The 21,366-nt window shown below is 36.0% G+C and overlaps 3 protein-coding genes across 5 annotated transcripts in view; 1 reads left to right on the plus strand and 2 right to left on the minus strand.

Moving 5' to 3' along the window:
* Positions 1-21,366, plus strand: part of LOC145725779 (phosphatidylethanolamine-binding protein homolog F40A3.3-like) — a 276,881-nt gene that overhangs the window by 195,949 nt on the left and 59,566 nt on the right. The window contains exon 1 of one of the 2 annotated variants that reach the window (XM_081974631.1): positions 15,786-15,792. The exons of the other annotated variant lie outside the window; for it this stretch is intronic. Coding sequence (XP_081830757.1) covers position 15,792 — 1 coding nt within the window. The 5' untranslated portion in view covers positions 15,786-15,791. Of the gene's footprint in view, positions 1-15,785; positions 15,793-21,366 lie in introns of those variants that run through there. 2 annotated transcript variants of the gene reach the window in all.
* LOC145725774 (kelch-like protein 17) overlaps positions 1-21,366 on the minus strand; it is a 105,339-nt gene that overhangs the window by 38,649 nt on the left and 45,324 nt on the right. The window lies entirely within an intron of this gene.
* On the minus strand, positions 8-20,655 carry LOC145725787 (kelch-like protein 17). Its single transcript, XM_081974640.1, has 12 exons — positions 19,525-20,655; positions 14,191-14,368; positions 12,054-12,150; positions 11,873-11,994; positions 11,339-11,453; positions 11,094-11,200; positions 10,916-11,032; positions 10,649-10,862; positions 4,481-4,640; positions 2,187-2,266; positions 256-432; positions 8-195 (listed from the first exon to the last, which is right to left on the minus strand). The coding sequence occupies exons 2-12, from the start codon at positions 14,341-14,343 to the stop codon at positions 113-115; spliced, it is 1,425 nt and encodes a 474-aa protein (XP_081830766.1). The 5' UTR covers positions 14,344-14,368; positions 19,525-20,655; the 3' UTR covers positions 8-112.

The following is a 21,366-nucleotide window of genomic DNA, read 5'->3' on the forward strand; positions in this document are numbered from 1 at the left end:
CAAATTGCCATCTAAAGCCGCTACTCCACACATATTCCTGAAAGTTGACATTAAAGGCACTGAATCCCATTTACCTTCTCGAGGGTCATATCTACATTAAACACATTTTAATTCACAATACTAAATATTTAGAAAAATAAACAAACCTTTCAACCATTGCTTTGTTAGATTCACCAATAGCATAGAGAGAACTATCTGTAAGGATTCTGTTATAAAATATCTAATTAAATTGAAATGTTAGGAAAGCGAGTTTACCGAGAACTGCAATTTTGCAATGACCCTTTTGAAAGTTCATATCAGGACAACTGTTCCAAATCCCAGTCAGGGGATCAAAACATTCCATTGAACTGAGTGTGGAATCACCATCGTACCCTCCGCAAGCGTAAATTAAGCCGTCAAAGGAACAAGTACCCAAACGGGAGCGTTTGGTTCCTAGAAGTAATTTTTATGGATTTGGTGTTAATTTTGATCACTTAAGAAGATATTTGGATTATTTTTTGGTAGAATAATAAAATAGATGCCTAAATACTTATTTATGTACCAAGGTCGTTAGAGAGAACATAATGTCCTGAAGGTTTCGGTCATTTTTCGGACATTATACTCTCCCTAACGCCTGTAGTGCATACAATGTTTTATGTTTCACCTAATTCAACAATTATTTACTATTTCTGACATTCGAAACTAAGGTATACCGTTACCGGTAAGTTGTTTAGTGTTTATTTTACCTGAATGATGTAACTTTGATAGTTCTGTCAGTTAGTGAAAATGGCAAAATCTGGACGAAATTTTAGAAAATATATAAGGAAATGCAGCAAAACTAACGAAGGTTTATTACCTAAAAAGTCAAGAGCATCCTAGGATAGGGAATACGAAGTTTTTATAGCATGGAGGGATAAAAATGCCATTGCTAGTATTAAAAAAGGTTTCAGGGCGTTATGATAACGCCCGCTTATAATGCCCTCAGGCGGTTTCAACACTATATCCTACACCGTTTCGAAGGTATTATTTATTCATAATGTATAGGCAAAACATAAAAAATATAATTGTAGTTTTAGGTAAAGTTTATTTTTCTTCACTCGTTTGAGAGTGGAAATAAGTGCTTTTCCACACAGAATGCGGCTCTTTCCCGCACTTGACTCGACTAAAGCCACTACGCTCGTCTTGAGCGTGCGGGCAAATCTCATGCACTTTCTACACTTGTTAGAATAATAACTATATCCACCAGAGCCTACAATCACACACTGAATCTAATCAATAAACACGGTATACAATATGTTTGGTTTAAAAATGATACAAAGTTAGAAAGAGTGAGTTGAGTTGCAAAAAAAGACGTCAGCTATATCTGGAATAGTTATTTACCTAACAATTGCGAAAAGTGGTACTATTCCCGCACGAGACTGGCAGCAGCTAAAGGGGGGAAAAAATACCTATACCGCACTAGTGTGGAAAGATACTCCTAGTGAACTTTTCGGCACTCATTTAAGTGCGGAAAAGTGGACTTTATCGCACCCGAGTAGGAAAAACCGTTTAAAGAATGGTCTTCAGAAATAGAAAGTCAACCTTCGTAAGAGACGACCTCTAGAGGGCCTAATAAAGATGTCAAACTAAAAAAATATTCCTGGTTTTGCTTTTTTCGACTTATTCTTTTTTTGTACAGATCATATTCAATACATAATAAAATGGCATTTTAAAACCGTCTTCGAAAATGTTGCATGTTTTGAATGGGCCTATCCCACATATCATAAATTTTTGTTTTAATGACTAGAATCGAAAGAATAGGATCAAAAAACTAATTTTTCATATTCTTGAAGAAAAAATTATGGTCGTAAATGTTCCTACATTAGTTTGAATTTGTCCATTAAATTTAAAAGATCTGTTTGGCGCGCATGTGACGTACGTAATTCTGGGCGATTTTATTGGCTGTTGCACGCCAACTGTTTCACTTCTCGTCGCTGATTGGTTGATAGTGTAGTACGTCACCGGCGGCGGGCGTTTAAAACATGAGATTAATGTAGTTTTTATCATCATTTTTTTTCTATTTAGACTTAATATTTTTGAAAACAAAAAAATACGGGTATAATATTTTCAATCCGTCTTTGTAGTTATGAAATAAAAAAAAATTGTGGGACAGGCCCATTATACCTGACATGAATATTTCCCATAAATTCCCATAAAACTAAACTTACTCATTGAAGTTATCGAAGTCCAAGTGTTTGTCCATGGATTATAACATTCAGCTGTATCTGTAGGCGACGCTCCATCATCCCTGAATATTGCATTTTAATAAAATACAGGGTGTTCCAATAAGCAGTAGAAGCAGCTGTTTTGTCGGAAACTATAATATATGTAGGTACATACATAGTAGCACTTTGGGAAAAAATGTTTAATAAATGAGGCCACGAGAAAATGCTGGAAAAAACAAAGATACGATGAACGTTGCCTGTCGTCGATGAACGACAATCGAATCATCGATCGAACAATCTTGCAAAGTAGTAGAAGTGATCCAAAATTTTCTTTGAAGGAAATGAAATATCTCGAAAACGGCTGATCATAGAGGCTTTGCCATCACTTTTACACATACACCTCCACTTTGAGAAAAATGGACTACTACTTCACGTTGACATATAATTAGTTATTTTATTTTCCACCAGGTATGTAATAGCGTTAGTTCTTATGTGTAAACCAGGTGGAAAGATAAAAATTACCTGCTTTTACTTTCCACCCGGGTGAATGTCAATATGCGTTTTGTCATATCTGGGCTTACTTTTTATAGTTAAGAGACTGTGCCGCCACCTCTGCAACAGCTCGCAGCTCAGGTGATGATGAGTAACATCTGCGTCTTCAGAAATCTCCATGTTAAAAGCACTTTAAGAAACGTTTCAGCTCAAAATATGAAAGACAGAATAGCACAATAATGACGTTGTCAAGATTGTAAATAAATCACCAGTCGTTTATTATGGTTGGAGTCATAACTACTCGTACACCTATACTACCTTATTGTTAGAGACTATTAGCAATCAATATTTCAACTGAATGATTTATTAAAAGTTCGATGGGATTTTGATAAATGGTTGAAAATAAAATAGTATACAAACCACGGTGGAAAGTTTAATTTCTGTCTCGAGATACGAGATACGAACTATCTGATCTCTCGACAGAAATCAAACACTTTCCACCTGAGTTTGTAATATACTATTACCTAACAAGTACGGAAAAATGTACTTTTCCGCACGAAACTGCTGTTGCCCGAACGACGCAGAGCGGATTAAATTGAACGAAAATGTACAGTAAAATTACTAAAATGAAAGCCTCTGTTTGCAAAGATGATTAAAAGTGTATTCTTAATTGAGAAATCAAATATACAGTTGTTGTTTTTTGATTTAAATATATTCGTTATAGAAAATCCGATGGAAAAATGATTATGACAGTATCTCGCCACAGAACAATTTTGACAAACGCCATTAACATAACATAATGAGTATCAATTTCATAAGTACTTGTTCCAAGTTTGATCAGAATTGCTCCAACGCAACGGTCTGACAGTTATACCAAAAAAGCAAATTTTTTAACTCAGCTTTGAAGGGGAGTATCTTCCTTAAAAAGCATTTTTCAAGGAAATGACACAATGCATGACAACTTATTGCTTGATGAGCTATCGAATGGTAAATTATTGACAGTTAAAAATGGACCACCCTGTATAATAATCTTATTTAGGCCCAGTACTTTCAGTTCAAAATAACTTTATTCTAAGGATAATATCTATGGATGGAAACTGTGAAATCAGACGCTGCTATTGGTCAATTCCGTCATTTCTATAGAAATTATCCTGAGAATAAATTTATTCGGAGGTGAAAGTACCGGCCCTTAGTCAATAATGTAATGTTTACACCTGTAAAAAAAGTCATTTTTTTACTGATATTGTCACGATTGGAAAATCCATTAATTCAAAAGATGGACTTACTGACTTAATAATTGACTAATTGAATTTTTTTTTTCACCAAATTATTTAGCAATAAAGTACTACCTCCATTTAACTAAAGCTTTATCAACTATAGTTTCTGAGATAGCAATGGTAATGCATCGAATTTGTAACATTTTGTATATAGGAAAACGCCTGACCCTGAGTTGACTCGAATTTTCGAGCGCGTCCCCCTGCTGGTGGCAAAATGCCCTAAAAAAGAAGTCTTTATGATCAGCAAACTTTGGACCCCTTTTATAAGAAGATATCGAAAAAAAAGTTAAATAGCTAAATTTTTCGTCGAGGACAGGCAATTACGTTGGTATTTTTACTATACCAGTCCATTTAAATTTTCAGAGTTTTCGGATTCATTTTAGTAAAATCATGAGTCTTAGCGCTTGGAACTAAATAGATTTTATTCTTCTATGTACAGTTAACGAGAAATAGTAGCGTGCACGGCTTTTTGGATCACCCTGTAAAGTTTGCTTGGAAAATACAACTGTGTACTTAATTGGTACTTACCCTCCAACCACATATAAACGTTGTTTTAAACTAGTCACTCCTGGAGAATATCTTCCCCATTGCATTGGTGCTATACGGTTCCAACAATCAGTTTTGGGATTATAAACTTCACAGTCGGAAAGGATTCGTGTTTTGGAGCCCGATTCGGACCAAAGACCACCTTTAAAATTGAAAAAACAGTTGAACTTTTTCGACTTTTAATAAATGTGCCTTGCATTGAAATGTGTTTTATAAATTACGAATAACAAATCCGGCACAAGGACTCAATTACATTTCACTTTTATTTCAACAGGAAATTGGCGATCATTTTATTGAATATTTCCCTCTTGTGTTAAATGTCCCATATGAGCAGTACATTTTCTTTTCATGTACAAAAAATGCCATATATACGTCATCAAAACACGGTTTGCTATCGGCTAATAAGGAAGGAAGAGATTTTGCTTGCAGATAAAAAAATCGCATAAATTTTGCTGTTGATTTCATCGTTTCCACGGATTTTCACTACACTTTTATTGTTACAATGTCTCACCTTGAGATTTTTGCTGGCACTGTCAATTTTGATTTTTGTTCGTATTGTTCTGGTTATGGCTCGCTTCGGATAGAGTTCTACTGCAGAAAATCAAAAGAACCAGAAAAATTTATATTTCTGCCAGTACAAGGAAGTCGCAGTCTTATTACATTATTGATTATATTCATGGAATTGTCTTATCAAATACCATTCGAGCTCAGATTTTGAACAGGATAATTTTTCCGCTTGTCTTCTCATACTTTCTTTATGGTACAAAAACAGCCCTCCACCTTCGGTGTCGGGCTCTTTCGCCAAAAAAAATATGAAAATAAACTCATGCAGTTAAGAAATAACAAGTTTTCACGCAAAATTATCGGTAATTTTTATGCACTCGTGCAATAACCCCCGAATATTTCCCTCATGTGTTAAATGTCCCATATGAGCAGTGCATTTTCACCAGAATGACAGCGATAATTGCATTCTAAAGTGATAATTGCATTTCGATAATTGCACTGTACGTATCTATAACGACTGCATGTTGTTGTAGAGCCTATTGCTGGTATACTAATTGTTGTTCATGCGCAATTTTTTTACTTTTTATAACCAAACAATGTCAAACGCGATGTCAACAAAAATTAATAAACGGTTTGGAACTTGCTCATTGAGCCTCCATTGAGCAATCTATAGTTTCAGTAAAACCAAAACATTTTCGTTATTCGGGAAATAGGTATTCCTCAAAATTACATTCGTGCTTAAAAATGACCTGATAATTCTGCGTTCAAACTTGTATCTTTGCAAACCGCATTCGGTCATTTTCTTATTTTTTTGGCGAAAGAGCACGACACCGAAGGTGGAGGGGGTTATCTCGATACTCAGAAAAGCTCATTACAACTGAACCCAAACAAATGCTTATTCTCCCAAGAAAAAGTTTACTTCCTCGGATATATCGTTTCTTCAAATGAGGTGGTGGAAGCTGACCCGACGAAAGTTGAATCTACCATATACAGAAATGGCCTATACCCAAGACTAAAGGAGATGTCTGAAGTTTTCCTAGATTGTGTAGTTATTACCGCCGATTTGTGAAGGATTTCGGACACATTGCTAGACCTACATCGACTACATCGACGGACACATCATCGACTAACGAACAAAAATAGCCAATTTTCTTAGTCACCAGATTGTTAACAAGCTTTCACAGAATTAAATAAGTACTTTTATTTTGGCTTATTATCAATCTCAAAACGGAACTTTTTCACTGATGCTTCCCAGTATAGTATAGAAACCATTCAGCTTTTCCTAGTTTCAAAACGGTCAAGAAGTGGTCATTAGCTATTACAGCAAGTCATTGGGAGAGATTTTTCAATTGTAAGAGATGTAAAAAATCAATAATAATCAGATAGAACTATGCGGCACTACAATGGCTGTTAAATTTTAATAACCCGGAAGAACAATTAGCACGCTATTAGAGAAACATCAAGCTGATGATTTTGACTGAGGCACTGAAAATGACGATCTCATGTCAACGCTGATAGTTTGACGAGAAGGCCGTGCTGTGAAAAGAATTGCAAGTTTATCGAAAGGCATGAGAGCAAGAATAAAAATTAAAGCATTAATCAGATACGCAAACTGACAGATGAAGAGGCTAAGACTGAAGAGAGAAACCATAATAGAAGAACAGTGTTTAGACACTGATTTGAAACTAATCAGAGAATGGTTGGAGAAATATTTGAAACCGGAATTTTGAGCCATGGGATTGACATAGTGACGAGTTGCTGGCGACAATGGATTTCGCTTCAACTGCGAGATAACCTAATTACTCGCAGATGGGAAAGTCCAGACGAAAAATGCTTTGTATACAAAACAATAGTTCCCAGTTCCTACAAAGAGAATGTGTTCCGAGAACTACATGAGAGTTGTGAAGGAGGACTCTTTAGAGTAAACCAGACCTTAACCAGAGAAGGATCAAATGGTGTAAACGGTGTGACTAGTGTTTATTAAAGAAAGGCCCAAGAACGCGATTAAAAGGAGGAAAAATGCAAAATATCTCCGGTAGTTCATGGAAAAGAATAGCAGCTGACATACCAAGCACATTTCCCCAAACTGATTCTGGCAACAAATATCTGATGCCATGAACTACTGTTCAACATGGACAGAACTAGTACTTCTGTCAAATCAGGATCAAGCAGTCACCGTAGCAGAGGCGCTGATAACCAACGTTATTGCAAACCACGGAGTTCCTTTAAAGATTCACACGGACGAGAGTAGAAACTTTGAATCAGATATTTAGAACCAGTTAATATATATGTTATGGATGGAATAAGAACCACTCGAACAATGCCACTGCATCTGCCGTCCAATGAAATGGTCGAAAGACATAACAGGACTATCAATCAGTACCTTTCCTTTTATTTGTGAACGATAATAAAAAAGTAGGTCAAAATATGGAGTAACACAAACAATGAATAGATATTTTAGATGATGTCAAGGAAAATTTTGGCAAACCGTTCGAAAAGCGGTAATTTTCAGGAACTAGCTACAGAATAAATATTGTTACGAAATTGGTATTTAGTTATTTTGTGTTACCTCGTATATTGCATTGTTTAGGATCTAGAAAGTCGTAAACTAATTGTATAATGTATGGGCCGTTTAAGAGAGAGAGAGAATGTCATAGCTTGAAGTTTAAGAGAGAATGCCAATTTCATGAATATTCCCGAATTTCATCGATTCCATTGAAGCCTATACATATGTATAAACCGCTGGACTAGAACCGGTGGAGAGTCAGTTAGTTGTTGTGATTGTTAAGAGATGTCAGTTCGAGATTGGACAGCAGTTGTCAGTATTGTTTGTAAACCAACGAAATATACAGTGCGAGTTAAATGTAACAAGTGGTGTTTTGTGTGAGAAACGGTACATTTGGTGTCAGAAGTGGGATTAGAAAATCCAGGAAAAAGAACGAAGAGTCCGAGACCAGGAGAAACAGACGAATCAGCGAGAAGTACCCTGTTGAATGCCTGTATGTACCCGACTACAAAATGCGAAGTTGGAAGATACAGTAAAACAGCTTTTGGACCTGATGAAGGAGATGCAAGCAAGCCAAGATCGCAAGTTTGCCGAAATGAAAGCAAGTCATGACAGCAAATTGGAGGAAATTAAAGCAAGCCAGATAAAGTAATATCAGTTTGAAGCGATATTCGATGACATAAAAACTCAAATCAAGGACCAGTTAGATTGTGTTTTAATGAAATGAGGAGCGAAATGGAAAACTTTGAAAGAAAAGTAACCTATTCCATTGAGGAATTTACTGGAAGAATAGGGGAGTGGAAGAGACTGTCCAGGATTTACGAAGGAACGTTGACAAACTGCAAGAAAAGTCCTTAGTCGCCAGTACTAATGCTTGTTCCAACATCAAACCCCCAATTAACAATGGTAAGAACTCGTGGCAGATGTACAAGCAGTTTGAGGCTGCCGCAGAGACAAACAACAGGACATCGAGTGACAAAGCCACCGCCTTAGTTTTATCGCTCAGAGATGGAGCCCTGAAGGTTTTGCAAATCTTGGATGAAAGCCGTTATAGGAATTACGAAGACTTGATCCAGCACTTAGAAATGAGGTTTGGAAACAAGCACCTGGAGCAAGTTTACTAGGCACAGTTGTCGAGCAGAAGCCAAGAAACCTTGCAGCAGTACGAAGCTGACATTGCCCGTTTAGTTTACCTGGCTTACCCGAATGCATCCCAGGACATAAGAGAGCGTTTAGCAGTAGGAGCGTTTGTAAGAAGCGTAAAATATCGTGATACGGAGCAAGCTTTAAGACTAGTCAGGTGCAAAACATTAAATGATGCCCTTGCCTACGCTTTGGAGTTTAAGGCAGTAAAGCAAGTGTCACAAGGACATGCACAAGTGCGCCACGTAAGAAGCCGAACACCAGAGCACAGGACTAGATATTCAAGCCCAGGTCATTCAAGAATCCAATCAGACTGGAATCGTCGATAGAAACCCGACTAGAGACCTTACGAAAGGAGCTAATGAAAATGTGGGGTAAAGTAAAGAGGCAAAACAATCGTAGTGAGCAAACGCATCCATATTCTCGCTCTTTTGAATGCTGGAACTGTGGAGAAAAAGGGCACATTCGACCTCAATGCCCTAAACCGAGAAGAATAGAGAGCCAGGAAAGATGGGGAATGAGAAGGCAAAACTATCAAAATTACCAAAGGAAGCTGTCTGCACGATTCCTCCGATGCTGGAGTAGCGGTGAAGAAGGACATAAGCAACATCAGTTCCCCAAACCAAAAGGAATGGTGAATTATGGAAGAAAAACCTAGCCAATATTCATCCGAAGCAAAAGCTGACTGAAAATAATCATTCTTCTTCAGTTATTAAGGTAGCTCGTCTTCACCAGAACAATAGCAGCTTAGTAGTGAATGGCAAGGTTTGCGAAAGAAATTATCAAATGTTTGTCGACACTTTTTTCACCATAGTAAGACCAGACATAGTGAAGCATTGCAGAATTAGTGATACCGGAGCAAAGTTTATATTGGAACAGCCGGGGTTGATACAAGGTCTGTATTGGGAATCCATGAAGCTAAAATCCAGTTTGGACAGCATGAATTCAATCATTTGGTTCTCATAGCCAACCTAACCGATGATGTACTGATGAGGCTGGATCTTATGCGGCAACATACATTTCATTTGGATTTGGAGAATAGCGTCATCAAGACTAAGCGAAACGAGTTTAGTGTGAAAATGGTCGAGCAGACAACAAGAAAGGTTACATTGGAAGGAAATTACTTGCCCAGAGTCATGGAAGCAAGACCTTTCCAGGAAGGAATCACCGTGCAGAAGAGTGGTTTTAAAAAGTGAAGCAGTCCGGAGACAGAAAATATTGGAGACACATCATCGGCGAGACAATGACTTAAGAGTACCTGTTGAAAAGGCCCCTGAACAGGTTGTAGAAAAGAACAAGTTTGGGAGAAGTCGTCGAGAAGGCAGATCTTATAGAATCAGAAAGCGGAAGTCTTAGTTCATTTCGCCTTACCCCGAATATTGTATTGTTTAGGATATAGAACGTCGTAGTTCAGCTGTTTGTGAGAGAGACAGAGATTTATAGAGATTTATTTCATAGTTTGAAGTTTAAGAGAGAATGCCAATTTCATGAATATTCCCGAATTTCCTCGAATCCATGGAAACCTATATAAACAGCTGGGCTAGGACCGGTGGAGAGTCAGTCAGTAGTCAGTTAGTTGTTGTGATTGTTAACAGTTGTCAGTATTGTTTGTAAAAAAACGAAATATACAATGCGAGTTAAAAGTAACAAGTAAGGTGTTTCGTGTGAAAAACGGTACAATATAACCCACACCAATAAAGGTACAGAAAACGTTGTCAACTTTCAAAACAAGAAACCTTGGTCGTATAGTGAATATTGTTACCTTTATGATATTTGACTCAACAGGAATCAATACACACACAAACAGAAGGGCTGCATGTTTATGTATATGATATGATGCCCAAAAAATCTACAATGAAATGTTGGTTACATTATTATTGGTCACAAATGCAAAGTTGACTGAGACTGCTGGGCACCTTGTTCAAAGTATAAAAGCAACCGCGTATAACAAAGTGCAAGTAATGATGAAAGGTACACCAAAAAAAAAAAAGTATTACCTATAGCAAATACATAAGGGTCAGCTCTTAATGGTTTCCTTTCCTTAGTTCTCCATGAAGAAATTTCACACCGTCTTTCTGGCGCTAGATGGTACCGCATAGCCTCCAACAGTAATTCCCGACACTCGTGATTGTCCTGTATCAATTTTTCATTATCCACTCTCGTCATAAGAAACTCCCTGGTTAGTAAAGGCAGCCTCACGTGATTAAACAACTGTAATTAAATTGCATATTATTGTTATTACAAGACTAAAACAGTATACGAACTTTAGAAATATACTTCTCTCTTTCTATTAAATTGTGTTTGACCCAATTCAAAACTGCAGTAAATACGACTTCTTCTGAGACTACATGCAACTCGCTGTTTGAAACTAACTCGTTAACCTGTTGATGTAGAATATTTAAAATATCCATTTTGCTTTAAACGAAATACTTTAAAACTAACTTCTTCAAACGAAAGTGACAGAAACTCTTCAGTTGCTATAACGTGTTGAAAGTTTTGTAAGACGTATACGTGCGATTGATGGTGCAAATCCTTGCAGGAATATGTATCTGAAAATATTAAATATTGTTTTCGTTATTTTCCTGAAGTTATTCAAATAATTTAAAAAGCAATCGACCTCATGCATTATTGTCCTTATAATGCTATTGGTATCTTAATTACTATTTACCAACTATTCATTAACATACCTGCAAAACTTCTTATTCCGAGGCAGTTTGAGGGATGCAACTGCTTTAAAAAAAATATACAGCAAGCTTCTCTAACGTCTTCCATTTGAAGCAGGCTACTTGCTGGTAATAGTATCTATAAAAGACTTTACTAATTTAAAATTGGATCCCCAGAATAACTATTTATGCACCAAAGGCATAAATAGGTGGGTATTTATGACCTGAGGACGACGATTTTACTGGCCCAATGGTCAAGTCGCCCGAGGGAATAAACATCTGGTAATGTCCATGGTGAATACAAAATTTTATGTTAGACCACTTCTTTACTGTGATTAACACTGTAGTGTTACTACTAATTACAAAATCAAGAAATTGCAATGACAAATTATTATTAAAATAGCCATACTGTAGATGATTAGATTATGTATTAGATTACTATGTTAGGTAACTTTATACCCGCGAGAAAATAAACTAGGTGCATGTTTATGTATTTGGTAGCTAAGTAGTAAGACAAACACAATCATAAATTGTTCAAACATAAAATTACTTAAATACCTGGGCATTATCGACAGTTATAGTAATCTGGCCAGTGTATGCGTAATTTAAGAGTAAATCCACAGCTGTAGCGTCCATATCAAACATGGTTATTTCACTTTGGGATTGTTCTTTCATCTCTCCTATAATTATGAAACAACTTAAACAAGGCACCTATTGAATGTTTTTAAAAAGTGCTTACCGTTGAACATGGCGAAAAAATATGGGCTAACTGAAGCCAACACTACTTTGTGTGCGCTAAACTTTTCTGTTCCTATTTTTAATATTACATCACATAACTAAAACAAAAACTTTATGTATTGCGTGTTTATATTGCGAAAAATGAGTGCAACTTTATTAACATAACCATGTGTCTATTGGTTACCATTTTGGCTAAACTTGTAATTTTATAGAAATATTGCATGTCTTAAGAAAATTCACAGAGGAGAAGTCTGAATAAATCGGTCTATAAGCGGTGCAACTGGCTGTTCCTTGTGAAACTATACAGAGTAGAACCTTGGAGATCTCACTCAGAACGCTACTGAGCTCGGTTCTTAAACTATTTACTAATATCTCGCTAATAGGCTAATGGGGAAGCTGCCAATATCCGAAGAACAGCAAGAATTTAGGTTTAATAGATCAACGGTGGACGCAATATTCATATTACGCCAAATGATAGAAAAATCGATAGAATTTAACAAGCCTCTCTCTGTTTGTTTTGTGGATTTAACTAAGACATTTACAGAGTCCGACTAGATGGCGTAATTAAGATTCTAGACAAGAACAACATCGATTACCGGTACCAAAGAATTATACCAAGACCTGAACAGCAAAAGTAGAACAAGAACAAAAACGAACGATGGACTGTCTGAGTAAGTGCAAATCAATACGAACCTACAACAAACAAAGGGATAACCTTAGTCCTACCCTGTTCAACATCATTATGAACCAAATCATTGAAAATATTAAAAAAGTGAACGCTAAATATGGGATAGGCAATTGCACCATTAAAATATTATGCTATGCAGATGATGCAATCCTCATAGCAGAGAATAAATACTACCTACAACGCCTGCAATATAAGACGAAAGTAGCAGCACACACATTTACACAAAAACCAGAGCTGAAACATCAACAACAAAAAGTGTTACCATCACAAGTGGAATAAGAAGCGAGGATATCAAAGAAGAACTAGAACATAATACAGGATGTGGTAAGATGGGCTAGAACACGCAAAAGGTGCTGGACCCAAACAATACAAAATAATCTAGTAGATGTCTTCTGAATAAATTAAGTACTTATTGTAAAATCCACTGGATAGTTATTTAATGTTGATAGATGTCTATTGGAACTGGATCATATCGGTGCACAAATGTATATGTCTAACAGAAAGCTACAAAAGCTATTTACGTGATATCTCGCACGGATATTTATTAGATATATGGTATCTATATCTAATAGTAATAATTGATTGATATCTACAGGATTTGTCAAAAGTTGTCTGAAAGAAATAAAAATCTGACATTTATAAATGGTAAAACAAATAATCATCCTATACATTATGAATCAATAATAGTCCCTACCCTAGTAATCCCTACCTTAAAAACGGTGTATGTTATAGTGTTCATAACAACCTGTGGGCATTATAGGCGGGCGTTATCATAACGCCCTCTTTCGAGTGGGGCACTATTTTAGGGAAATAACCATAAAATACATGAATGCTGTTTCTTTAGAGCAATCAGTCTAAATGGAAAATTTTCTAAAATTTTTTTAGAGAGACTTACTCTCAAAATTATTCTTGTTGACGCTTTATAACTCGTAATTGTTACTTTTTTCTGTAAGTGATATTAAATTTAAAAAATGGACTAATAACCACACAGAAACATAATAAAATTCTGAAATTGAAATAACTTTTTATGTTTTTTTATAGTTATTGCCACTTCTGCTTAAGAAAATATAAACGTAATTAAAATGTTATCTTTAGAATGTAAGTATTGCTTTTAAAAAAAAAGAAAAAATTATGAAAAAGCTTAGTTTTGTTCTTGCCAGTTCACCTAATCAAGAACAAAATATAGTTCGATAGATATAAGATTGTTCTGAAAGTTCTTATAAAGAGCATGCATTATGTATGGACATTTCGATAAGTGTCGACATCACGACATCAGAAAAACATCACGTTTAAAGTCTATAACTTTTCAAACAAACTGAACTTCTGTGATAATAATGTGCATTTACATGACTTTTTTACTGCCAAAAAATACCCCAAGTAAAAATCCCAAAGTCTGTATCGTTTGCGGTGTTTGTTAATATTGAAGAAAATAATAGCAAGTAGTAATTACCTGTCCATGTTGCCTCATTCGTTGTATATTAGCTAGTGCATTTACACTATGTTTGTCGTTTTTAAGACAATAATCCTTATTGGTAAACGGTGGCAAATCTATCCCTTCGGAGGTTATTTCCGAGGTAGTCTCAGGTAAGTTGTTATTCATCATTGTCGGTTTTATATAGTCTTCAGATCTGAAATTAAATAAAGTATGTTCAATATTTATACTCCTAATTAATTCGTCAGTTTCACTTTATGGGTTAACAGGTTAATTTTGCAAATTATAGAGTTTTTTTTTGTTTTATACACCATTTGGTAGCCCAACTTTCTAATGGTTTAAAAATGACAAAATTAAAAATACTGACAGTCATATCTTAAAGTAGGTACTTTCGTTACTACTCATTAAAAAACTTATCGGGGGTAATTGCACAAGTGCATAAAAATTACCGATAATTTTGCATGAAAACTTGTTATCTCTTAACTGCATGAGTTTATTTTCATATTTTTTTGGCGAAAGAGCCCGACACCGAAGGTGGAGGGCTTTTTTAGAAGAAAATATGAAAATGACCGAATGCAGTTTGCAAAGATAACAAGTTTGAACGCAGAATTATCAGGTCATTTTTAAGGCACGAATGTAATTTTGGGGAATATTTCCCGAATAAAGAAAATGTTTTGGTTTTGCTGCAACTATAGATTGCTCAATGGAGCTCAATGAGCAAGTTCCAAACCGTTTATTAATTTTTGTTGACATTGAGTTTGACATTTTTTGGTTATAAAAAGTCAAAAAAATGCGCGTGGACAACAATTAGTGTACTAGCAATAGGCTCTACAACAATGCAGTCGTTATAGATACGTACAGTGCAATTATCGAAATGCAATTATCACTTTAGAATGCAATTATCGCTGTCATTCTGGTGAAAATGCACTGCTCATATGGGACATTTAACACATGAGGGAAATATTCTGCAATATTAACTTTGTGGTGTGTTCTGTAAGTTTTTAGGTAAATATTCCAGGGAAAGTCCACGATTATTAGAACCGGACAAACATGATCGAAAATCACTCCATTTTTTGTAAATCGTAACAACCAAATCGTAATTCCTTTACCTCAAATATGAAATAATACGTTTAGAACTAGTTGTGATGCCCCAGGAAAATATTAGCAATTTTCCTTTTGTTGATTTTTCAAAGTCAAAATTGTAATCAAAATTAAATTAGAACTTACGGAATTAGTTTGAGGCACATCTGAACACTACTAGACACAACACTTAAATGAAAGACTAGTTTGAAAGAAAAATCTGACTTCAAATCCTAAGCCAAACCTCTAAGAGATTTAATTGGCCAGCGTCGTTAATCCAGAAGCGGGGATATATTTCTATTAGTAGGTGTTTACAAGGAAAGGAATTTTTCCAAGTCATACTGTCGCCACAAATTCTCACCTTTTTGACCCCAAGCAAAAATGATTTATTGCCTGCAGCTGCAGGAAAAAAGTTATTATTATTTATTGCACCCGGGCGACATGTTTTTGAAATTCCACCTTTTGACCTGTCGCATTCCTGCTCACAGAATGATGTAAATTTTGTGGTATAAATATTGCCACTATTTTGGCCAACAGTCAGTCAGAAACGGGCAGTCAAAACTGAAACGTCGTCAAGTCGAAGACAAGTGTGAAAAGACGGTTAAAGTCCAAAAAAGACCTAATGGGGTCCAGTTCTAGTCATGTTCAGTAGTGCAAAATAAGTTCTTCCGAAATTCTTCAGTGTGCAAGATTTGTGAAACTAAGGTGTTTGGAAAACCCTTCAAAACTCTCGAAAAGAAACCACGTAGCCGCTTGACCTAAAGCCTGTCACTTCAACTCAACTCAACATGTCCAGATGGTACGTTTAAGCCAGAATTGCTAACTAGACCTAAGTCTTTGGTACCGAACCGTACCTAGCTGAGTAATTATCTATGTTTTTGGAATCTGAATAAATGTTTGAACCAAGATTGGTGGTTGTGTCATTTAGGGAATAGCGCTTGCCCCTCGAACCCCAAAAATAAGCTTGTAAGACCCAAAATTGGAAGAAGGCATTTTTGGGCCATTACACTAGTATTTATAAACATTGCAGAATGAAATTTATGTGGTTTATATTGTTACGAAATATACTTTTAGTCATTGCGTCTTACCCCGTATATTACATTGTTTAGGTTCTAGAACCGAAACAACAAAAAACAAATACCTCAACATAGACAGTAAAATAAGAGTATATAAATCCACAATCAGACCTGTCATAACGTATGGAGCCGAAACAAGACCATACACATTGAAAACATTACAAATGATGCGAACGGTTGAAATGAAAATAATAAGAAGTATACACGGAAAAACGCTACACGACAGAATCAGAAGCGAAGACCTTAGACAACAGAGCGAGATACAGGACATAGGAAGGTGGGTAAGATAGAGAAGAAAATACTGGAATAAACACGTAAACAGAATGGAATAAGACAACAGACTTGTAAAAATCGCAAAAACAAACAATCCTGTCGGAAAACGAACCCAAGGCAGACCTCCACAACATTGGAAAAAGTGTTGAACACTAACTTCCGAAGAGGCATAATAGGACAAAACAGGCATTAGCCTACCTATATGGACACCCATATTAGAAAGAAAGAAGAAGAAGAATGTTCTAGAACGTCGTAGTTCAGCTGTTTTATGATAATCCAGACTACTCAATCACCCAGTCAGAGTTGAATCGGCAACTGGAGACCTTGGGAAAGGACTCGATTGAAATGTGAACTAAAGTAAATAGCCAAAACAATCGTAGTGCGCAAACGAGTCTGTTTTCTCCTTCTTTTGAATGCCGGAACTGTGGAGAGAAAGGACACATTCGACCTCAATACCTTAAACCGAGAAGAATAGAGAACCAGGAAAGATGGGAAAAGAGAAGGCAAAATTACAAATGAAAGCCGCCTGCACGATTCTTGCGATGATGGAACTACGGCGAAGAAAGACATAAGAAACATTAGTGCCCCAAACCAAAAGGAATGGTGAATTATGGAAGAGAAAACCTAGCCAATGTTTATCAGAATCAAAAGCTGACTGAAAATCTTCATTCAGCTTCAGTTATTAAAGAAGCTCGTCTTCAGTAGAACAATACCAGCTTAGTAGTGAATGGCAAGGTTTGTGGAAGAAATAATGCTTGTCGACACTGGAACTGGTTTTACCATAAGACCAGACATAATAAAGCATTCCAGAATTAGTGAAACCGGAGCAAAGTTTATATAGGAAACAGCTGGGGGTGATACAATGCCTTTATTGGAAATCGATGAAGCTAAAGTCAAGTTTGGACAGCATGAATTCAATCATTTGGTTCTCGTAGCCAACATAACCGATGATGTTGGATGACTGGATCTTATGTAACAACATAAATTCAATTTCGATTGGGAGAATAGCGTCATCAAGACTAATCGACACGAGCTTAGTGTGATGAAGATGGTTGAACAGGTAACAAGAAAGTTTACATTGCAAGGAAATGACTTGCCCACAGCCATGGAGGCAAGACCTTGTCAGCAAGACTGCAAGTGGCTTAAAATGGCTGAACCTGAAGCGCCGTGCAGAAGAGTAGTTTTAAAAAGTGAAGCATTCCGGAAACAGAAATTATTGGATACACATCATCATCGAGACAATGACTTAAGAGTACCTGTTGAAAAGGCCCCTGAACAAGTTGTAGAAAAGAACAAGTTTGGAAGAAGTCGTCGACAAGGCAGATCTTATAGAACCAGTAGCAGTGCAATCCAAACTGGTAATCTGGTCTGGTTACATACCCCAGTTTGGAAGGAAGAAAAATTGGCCAAGTTACAGAAGACGGGACCATACAACGTAGAGAAGAACGGCTGCCACAAAATACAGCAAAGTCCACCACGAGTAAGAATAAAAGTTGTTTAGTTGAATAGTCTTACATCTTTCCGACCACCCGAAGCTGGTCCATTCTTCAGCTACATTCAATTTATGCAGCACGAAATTAACAGCTTAAGAAAATAAATACGCATGCGCCTCACGGAGTTATTTTGTTCAATTATTGTTAAAATAAATTTGCTTCATATATTTGTTCATAAGAAATCCTATCAAAGTTGTCTTTACCGTCGTGTTCTAAGATCTAGAAAATGGTTTTCCAGACATTGTGTTTAGCTAAATTGTTTTTATAATTTCGGTCATTTTTTGATTATAAAAGTGAACGTATTTTATTATTTTTCAAAATACTAAGTAAAACAGCGTCAATACAAAATAGTGCGCTAAAATATATATTTAAAAATGCTATCAAAATCTTTTATACCAGTCTTGTTCAAGCATACACTATTATTCAAAATACAACTCACCGAAATGTTTGCCTTGTCACTTTTAAAACTTCAGTTTAAACAAATTGATACGGTTTTGAACAAACGGTTTGTTCAATAGACACCAGTCTTATCGATTAGATAAGATAGCATTTGTCGGTCCCTAATCTCCATTTATTGTCTAATAAATTTTACTTAATTGCCATTTACAAATACAAACATAAATCATAAACAAAAAAATTAGGTAAATTACAAAGCAAAACAAAATACAATACTACTACTACCACTTAAAATAGAAAAGGGTGTTTTTTTTACAAAAATTTTGACAGTAGCCGCCCAAGATTATGTACTAAACGATAATAAATTTCCCTTACGATAGTGGTGCCATCTGGTGGCGAGGCTAAGTGCTTATCGGACTTAGCGGTACTTAACGTCACGATCGTATATGACGTGAATACAGAATTTGTTGGCGTTTTCTTTATACTATTAAGGGTAATACCCAAAATTTCAGTCAGTGTAAGCATCTTCGTAGTAAAATAGCGTCAATATAAAATAGTGCGTTAAAATGTCTTTTTAAATATTGTTACGGTTTGGGCCTACTATGCTCGATACTTCTGAACGAGCACTCGAGTCAGGATGAAACCGATGCGCCGCAATATCTGGCCGGGCGCGTGTTAAAGTAGGCCACAGTTAGGAAGCCCCAACTGAAAGAATCTTGGACGTTCGATGCAAATCGCGAAGCGTTGTGCGGTCTTCTAGAACGTGGTTTGCGAATATAAAAGAAGCGGTTTCAGACGGCAGGAGTAGTGAATTTGGGAACGCGGTTAGTTTAAATAGCGGAATAATTGTGGAATTGTAGTAGTGTTTTAGTAGCTGAATTAATTATTGTACGGAGTGTTTTGAAGTGTAAATAAATTTATTAATCGTTGAGTTAAATTGACTTTGTGTAAACCCACGGGAAAGTCGTAACAATATTAAAATCTTTTATATCAGTCTTGTTCAAGCATCCACTATTATTCAAAAAACAACTCACCGAAATGTCGCGCTGCCAGCTTTTTGCACTTTTAAAAGTCCAGTTTGAACAAATTGATACTGTTTTCAAAAGTTCACTTATAAATCGTTTTTTTCGCAAATGTTTGTTCAATAGACACAGTCTTATCGATTGCTAAAGGCACTATGACATTCTGACAAGTTCTAAAAGCTTGTGCAAAGGTCTTTTGAAGGTTTAGGACTGTTGCTAAGTGCTCTGGAACGTTCTGGCTAGTTTAGAAGCTTTATAAAAGATTTTGTAATGTTTTAGAAGGCTTTATAACATTCTGACTAAGTCTAGATAGAAGTCAAAGGCTCTAGAAAGTTCTGACTAGTGAAATGTTGCAGAAAGCCGTATAACATTGTGACAAGTCGTAGAAACTGGTGTAAAAGTCTGTAAAGCTTGGGAATGTTGCCAAGTGCTATGGAACGTTCTGGCTAGTTTTAAAAGCTTTCATAAAAGATTTTGTAATGTTTTAGAAGGGTCTATAACATTCTGACAAATTCTAGAAACTTCTGCAAAGGTTTGGAAGGTTTGGAAACGTTGCCAAAGGCTCTAGAGCGTTCTGACTAGTTTTAGAAGCTTCTTCAAAGATCTGGAAGGTTTTGAAATACTGCAGAAGGCTCTATATAACATTCTGACAAGTTTTAGAAGCTTGTGCAAACGCTTGGAAATGTTGCCAAGTGCTCTAGCGCGTTCTGGCTAGTTCTAGAAGCTTCATAAAAGATTTTGTAATGTTTTAGAAGGCTTTATAACATTCTGACAAATTTTAGAAGCTTCTGCAAAGGTTCGGAAGGTTTGGAAACGTTGCCAAAGGCTCTAGAGCATTCTGACTAGTTTTAGAAGCTTTTTCAGAGATCTGGAAGGTTTTGAAATGTTGCAGAAGGCTCTATAACATTGTGACAAGTCCTAGAAAATTGTGCAAAGGTCTGAAAAGCTTGGGAATGTTGCCAAGTGCTCTGGAGCGTTCTGGCTAGTTCTAGAAGCTTCATAAAAGATATTGTAGGGTGATCCATGGTTTGTCATTGGAAACAATGGATTTGAGACATTTCAATACAAATAAGTCACAGGGAGACAAATCGGGTCAGCGCGCAGGCTACGGTACGTCACGCGTTAAAATGTCTTTTTATATATCAAAATCTTTTATACCAGTCTTGTTCAAGCATCCACTATTATTCAAAAAACAACTCACCGAAATGTCGCGCTGTCAGCTTTTTGCACTTTTAAAAGACCAGTTTGAACAAATTGATACTGTTTTCAAAAGTTCACTTATAAATCGTTTTTATCGCAAATGTTTGTTCAATAGACACAGTTTTATCGATTAGATAAGATAGCATTCGTCGGTCCTTAATCTCCATTTATTGCCTAATAAATTTTATCTAATTGCCATTTACAAATACAAACATAAATCATCTACAAAAAGCAAAACAAAAACAAAAAATTTAGGTAAATTACAAAGGAAAACGAAATACAATACTATTACTACTACTTAGAATATTAAAGAGTTAATAACAAAAAGTAATAATAATATACAATATAAAATACAAAAGTAATTTTGTATAACATAACCCAAGATTATGTACTACACGATAATAAATTTCCCTTACGATGTTGGTGCCATCTGGTGGCAAGGCTAAGTATCATTCTGACAATTTTTAGAAGTTTTTAATTACTGCACAAGGCTCTAGAACATTCTGGCAAGTTTTAGAAGCTTCTACAAAGATTTCGAAATCTTTGGGACGTTGCAAAACACTGTAGAACGTTCGGGCAAGCTACAGAAGTTTGTTCAAAGATCTGGAAGGTTTTAGAACGTTGCTAAAGGCTCTATGACATTCTGACAAGTTC

This window comes from Ips typographus, linkage group LG3 (genome assembly GCF_016097725.1).
Source record: "Ips typographus isolate SLU linkage group LG3, UJ_Ityp_2.0, whole genome shotgun sequence".
NCBI classification, from domain to species: Eukaryota; Metazoa; Arthropoda; class Insecta; order Coleoptera; family Curculionidae; genus Ips; species Ips typographus.